At 45.0% G+C, this 5,491-nt stretch overlaps 1 protein-coding gene across 1 annotated transcript in view; it reads left to right on the top strand.

Moving 5' to 3' along the window:
• The window catches only part of b4galt1l (DP-Gal:betaGlcNAc beta 1,4- galactosyltransferase, polypeptide 1, like), a 22,123-nt gene extending 18,387 nt beyond the window's left edge, over positions 1-3,736 (top strand). Inside the window, exons 4-6 of the mRNA XM_008302651.1 lie at positions 1,080-1,202; positions 1,791-1,895; positions 2,536-3,736. Coding sequence (XP_008300873.1) covers positions 1,080-1,202; positions 1,791-1,895; positions 2,536-2,665 — 358 coding nt within the window. The 3' untranslated portion in view covers positions 2,666-3,736. The remainder of the gene's footprint in view (positions 1-1,079; positions 1,203-1,790; positions 1,896-2,535) is intronic.
• Positions 3,737-5,491: the final 1,755 nt, after the last annotated feature.

Genomic DNA, 5,491 nt, shown 5'->3' with positions numbered 1-5,491 from the left:
CTGAAGGAGGATTTAAATCTGAGTTCGAGCCCAGACCTCAGTTCAACTGAGGATTTGTGACTGGAATTGACATGAGCTGATCACTCATGATCTCCATGTAACCTGTTAGAACTTGAGCACTGGAATGTTCCAGAGAAGACTATGTTCAGGCTGATGGAGACCTGTGCACAAAGACTGACTGACTGCTGAATGCAGACCTGGAGGGGGTCAATATTTATGCAATCACTTATTTTACCTGGTGTGTTTTTATTCAGCTGACATTAATTTGTAGAAATCTGTTGTCACTTTGACAGGCAAGAGTGTTTTTTTGTAAATTCTTGTCAAAAAATCCAAATTAATTTGATCATTCAGTGTTAACAAGAAAAAAAAGGGAACAGCTCACACAGTAACAGTCACATTCACCAGGATCCGTCAGTGTCCACATACTTATGGCACTTTGACAGTATCTCTGTTAGCGCCAAGTTCACTTCCTGTCAGGAGACACCACAGAGGAAGAAATGCTGCTCACTTCCAGCTTCCTGTCGACATGCTCAGTACAGCTTCCTGTCAGGAAGTCTGAAGCAGCTGGCCTTTACTTCCTGTTGTTGAACTGATGTCACACAGCACCACTGACCTGCAGTTAGCTCTTCTTAGCATACACACTGAAAGCAAGGAAAACGGTTAGCTTAGCTTAGAGTACACACTAAAAAGAGGAGAAACTGTTAGCTTAGCTTAGAATATACACTGAAAACACAGAAATCGTCAGCTTAACTTACCCTGAAAACCAGGGGAAAACAAAAAGGGGGGCAAACTGTTTGTTTAGCTTAGCATATAGCCTGAAAACAGACAGAAACTGTTAGCTTAGCTTAGCATACGGACTGACAGCAGGAGAAAATGTTAGCTTAGCATACGGACTGACAAGAGGAGAAAATGTTAGCTTTGCTTCACATAGACACTGAAATCATGGTAAACTGTTAGCTTAGTTTAACATAACTGCAAACGGGGAAACTGTTACCTCGGTGTAGTACACAGACTGTGCACAGGTGATTTTTGTACAGGTATGCTTGTATACAGGTGTACTGATCACATGTCTTCTGCAGGTTACCTTACAATCAGTATTTTGGTGGCGTGTCGTCGATGAGTAAAGAGCAGTACTTGAAGATCAATGGTTTCCCCAACAACTACTGGGGCTGGGGAGGGGAGGACGACGACATCTACAACAGGTAACAGCAGCTCAACACAGGTAGACGTCAGACAGGTTGGATTTAAACATAACTTTAGTCTTTTGTACTTTTTTAGAGTTTAGAAGTTTTTAAAAAATGCATTTTCAATGATTTTGAGGTTGAATTAATATTTTGGGATATTTTATTAATTTCTACGATTTTTTTCAAGGTTATTTATTTGATATAATATTTGAAACTACCTCTGAGTTTTTTTTTTTTATTAATAGTTTTGGATATGTCATTAATTTAAAAAAAATAATGATAATATTGGGTGGTTATTTGATTTGTTTTTAAGAATTTTCTTGAAAACATTTGGGTATATTATCCATTCTATAGACATGTTGTAAATGCTCTTGAATATTCTATAATCCAAACATTTGAACAGTTTCATGTGCGTAACACATGTTTCGCTCATGAAAACCTGCATCCTTCCTCTGTGGGTTTGTGTGAAAACCTGAAACAGCAGAAACGGGAGGAAACTCATGGAAACGCGTTGGTGTGTCGACTTTCTGTTTGCCTCTGTGGAGCATTGTGTGCAGCCGTCGGACAGGGAAGGGTTCTGATGGACTTTTCACTCTGTGTTGGCAGGTTGGCATCCAAAGGCATGTCCATCTCCAGGCCCAGCGGAGACGTGGGAAAGTGCCGCATGATCCGACATGACAGAGACAGGCAGAATGAGCCCAACCCTCAGAGGTAAAACGTGCCGTCCTGTCTGTTAAACACAAGGTCCGAGTGCTGGACGGCACATTTTAATAAACTCAAGGAGCCTCAATAAGCAGAATAGTTCCTGACAGTCTGTGTGCTGGGTTTGCTGTCCCACAGAAATGCAGTCTGTTAATGTTCCTGCAGCCTCCTCCTGCTCACAGCAGTTCGTTAACTCCTCTTATCACTGATAAATGTAAACAGCAGAAAGGCAGAGCTGGATGAAGCTGTAGCAACCGACTGTGCTCTGTATTCTGGTTCATGTTTTTTTGTTAACTTTGGCTGTAAGGAGTTGTGTAGCATCGTTTGTTACCTGAAGGTGTCTCTCACAAGACCATCTCACTGTGCATGTCACCTGCTGATCAACAGCTCAGCAGGAAATCTGAACAATGGGGTTCATTTATTGACTTCCAGTGCCTGTATTTTCTGCATTGGTCTTGGCGTGGCGGCTGCACTGCTCTCACTGCTCTGTAATGCTGTTTATACATGAAATGAGTTCAGGAACCCATGAGCAAAATCCTGCTAGAACCTGAACTCTAGAGCCTGCTCCCGGGCCCGACTCCAATGAATTATCACTAAAATGTGACTCAGATGATGTGTGTTCTGAGAGTTTGGTGTTTCCATGCTGCAGGTTCGACCGGATCGCTCACACCAGAGAGACCATGAACAAAGACGGCATCAACTCTCTGTCCTACCGGGTGGTGAGTGTGGACAAGCTGGACCTGTTCACCAAGATCACCGTGGACGTGGGCAGGCCCTGAGGGGCCCTGAGGGGCCCTGAGGGGCTGGGAACGGGATTGCTGCAGTGAAAACCACATGGTGCCTCTGACACTTGAAGCCTTACGTTCTGGTTCTGGTTCTGGACCGGAACTGCTGGACACTTGTTTTGCACAGACTGCGCTGCCTCGAGGACCCGTCTCTGATTGGTCAGCTGTAAACCAATCAGCCTGCATCAGATGCTGCTGCAGCTGCAACACGTTTTGAACAGGCTTTTATTTTGAAAAACAATCAGATCCGCCCTGCTGGGTCACTTGGTATGGTCCGCTGCTGGGGATTGTGGGTAACACACAGGATGGGTTCACATCTGGTTCTGGTCTTGGTTGTGGGTTAGGTCTGTGTTCTCATGATGGTCCAGGTCCTGGCTCCGGTTAAATTTGTGGCCCTTGTTTGGGTGTCCTTGTCCAGATCCTGTTCCTGGTCCAGGTCCTGGGTCATGAGGTCTGCACTACAAAGCCAGTTCAGCATATCCACACGATCATTTCACTGTCTGGCTTAATTCAACCGAAGCACCGCAAACAGGATGAGCCGTCTTATGACAGCTCAGTAAGTCAACAATAGGAGGCGGAGCTGATAGCAGAGGACCAATCACACGTCTGCTAGCACGAGTCAGGAACAAAGTGTAAAATCAGAGGAATACAGAGATTGTAAACACAAAATACTGACTAAAACAAGAGTGCTGCAGCAGCCAAAGTGAACTTATCAATATTACTACAAAATGATGAGGGCGGAGTGGAGTTGTACTTTTTAGTAAATGACTGTTGTGTAGATGTGTGGTTCTGGCATTCAGCCTCACATGGTTTTATCTTTTTTATTCATTCAGCTGCTTGGCAGTTTTAAATGGTTTTGGAGAACAAATATAGGAACATGATTCAAACGGATAATCAGACTTTATAGTAAATCGTACGAGGTTTGAGTGTTTTAATGAGGTGGAGGTGCCGCCCTGTGTTAGGATCACATGGCTGTGACATCACTTGCAGCAGGGCTCCAGACCCACTTTCTTTAATTTATTGATTTATTTTTAGTAGAGCAAAGGGCCATGAGCGGGAGTCGAACTCACGACCGCTGCGTCGGGGAGCTACAGCCCTGTTCATGGGACGCCGTCTTATCCGGTTGAGCTACCGGGGTGCCCTCCAGACCCACTTTCTCATCTGGTCGCACCTCCCACCTTGTCACAGGCAAAACATATGACACGCTGAACATTTTCTTATCGATAGACTCGACAACGTCCCGCTGTTCCCTAAACGCCTCGTCTTGCAGGCTGCAGTCGCTGCTGCCTGGTGGCCGCGGCGCTCACACAGGTGACCGAAAATATTTCAGATCGGACGTTCTGATGTCAGGTTTGTCCAACATGAAGCAGAGGGAGGTTTTTCTACATGCGCTGTCTTCTATGAGTGACGCTCTGCTTTTCATGACAAAGTCGCTTTTTTAAGCATGAATACTGCAGCACAAGGACTGCTTCCCACCACTGTGGTGAACACAGCCGCCGCCTGCGCCGGTTACACAGACCAGTACAGCTTCATGATCATCATGCACTAGCACCAGCACAGTCTGGAGCCCTGCTGGCAGCTCTACAGTTCTCACCTTCCCCTCTGCTGATGCTGTCAGAGTACTGCAGGAGGTTCTTTTATATCCGCTGATCTGGTATCTAGAACATCATCGGCTGCAGAGCTGTTGCCATGGAGATGTACCCCGACAAGTAGTCAGCCACCGTCATAGTCCAGAAAACCCAAAGTTAAACCTGAAGTTACCTGAATAGCCTCAAATCCTGCTTCATGGTGCAGCCCTCAGGTCCTGGTCCTGGTCCTGGTTCTGGTCCTGCTTCAGGTTAAGGTCCAGAAGCAGCCAGTGTCTGAGTGACCATCATGTTCCTGATCTGAAAGTCAAACTAAACGAGCAACAAACTGGAGCTTTGGACCACAGAAACACAAACAGTAAACAAACAGTAAACAAACAAACAGTAAACAGACAGTGAAGAAAACAATGTAAACAAGCAGCTGAGCAGGTCAGAGGTCAGAAGCAGCTGTGAACCTTGGAGCCTGTGAACTGACGGAGCGTCTCCACGTTTCTGTGATTTTTATCCTCAAACCAAAGTGTGACTGAAACTCTTCAAGACGCCTGATTCAGTTATTGATTCATCTGCTGATTGATCGTCTCAGACTGTCAAAGCCATCTGATTGCACCAAAAAGACAAGAATTTGATAAATCTTTATCAGGATTAATGTCCAGCTGATTGATTACTGATCGCCGCTGTAAATCCTCTTTGATTGATTGATTGATTGATTGATTGATTGTATTTCTAAGTGTCCTTACCTGAGCTGTTGGTACCAAAGACTTTATTGATCCTGTGAACGAGGTCACCTGACTGCTGGACGAGCTGATTATCGATGACAACAAGCTGTGTGTGTGTCTGTGTGTGTGTGTCTGTGTTGTGCTGCATGTGTGTTTCCTCTCCTGACTCTTTCAGGTAAATCTCTTTGTGTTCTTGTTGACAGGTTTGTTTGTATCTACAGACCAAAAATCACCTTTCAATGTGCCTTAAAGTGAACTGTACAGTGTAACTGCTCTGACTGGGTTAACTGGTGGACCAACCAGTAAGTGTAAATGTGACAAATAGAAGTGAGGAGCTGAGCGGACGTCTGTGTGTTTATTTGTACTGTTAAAGTCCAGAGAGCTGAACTACAGAGAAACCTGTCTGTTGAGCTTTTAATGTCACCAAGGAGGCTCTGTTTTAACCAGCAAGATCACCATGGCAACTGATGCTGAACAACTGGATCACCGCAGTAACTAAAGCCACACAGCGAGTTCAC

Source organism: Stegastes partitus, unplaced genomic scaffold (genome assembly GCF_000690725.1).
Source record: "Stegastes partitus isolate 25-593 unplaced genomic scaffold, Stegastes_partitus-1.0.2 Scaffold1851, whole genome shotgun sequence".
NCBI classification, from domain to species: Eukaryota; Metazoa; Chordata; class Actinopteri; family Pomacentridae; genus Stegastes; species Stegastes partitus.
Note: the sequence above shows the minus strand (reverse complement) of the source record. Positions and strands in the feature narration are given on the sequence as shown.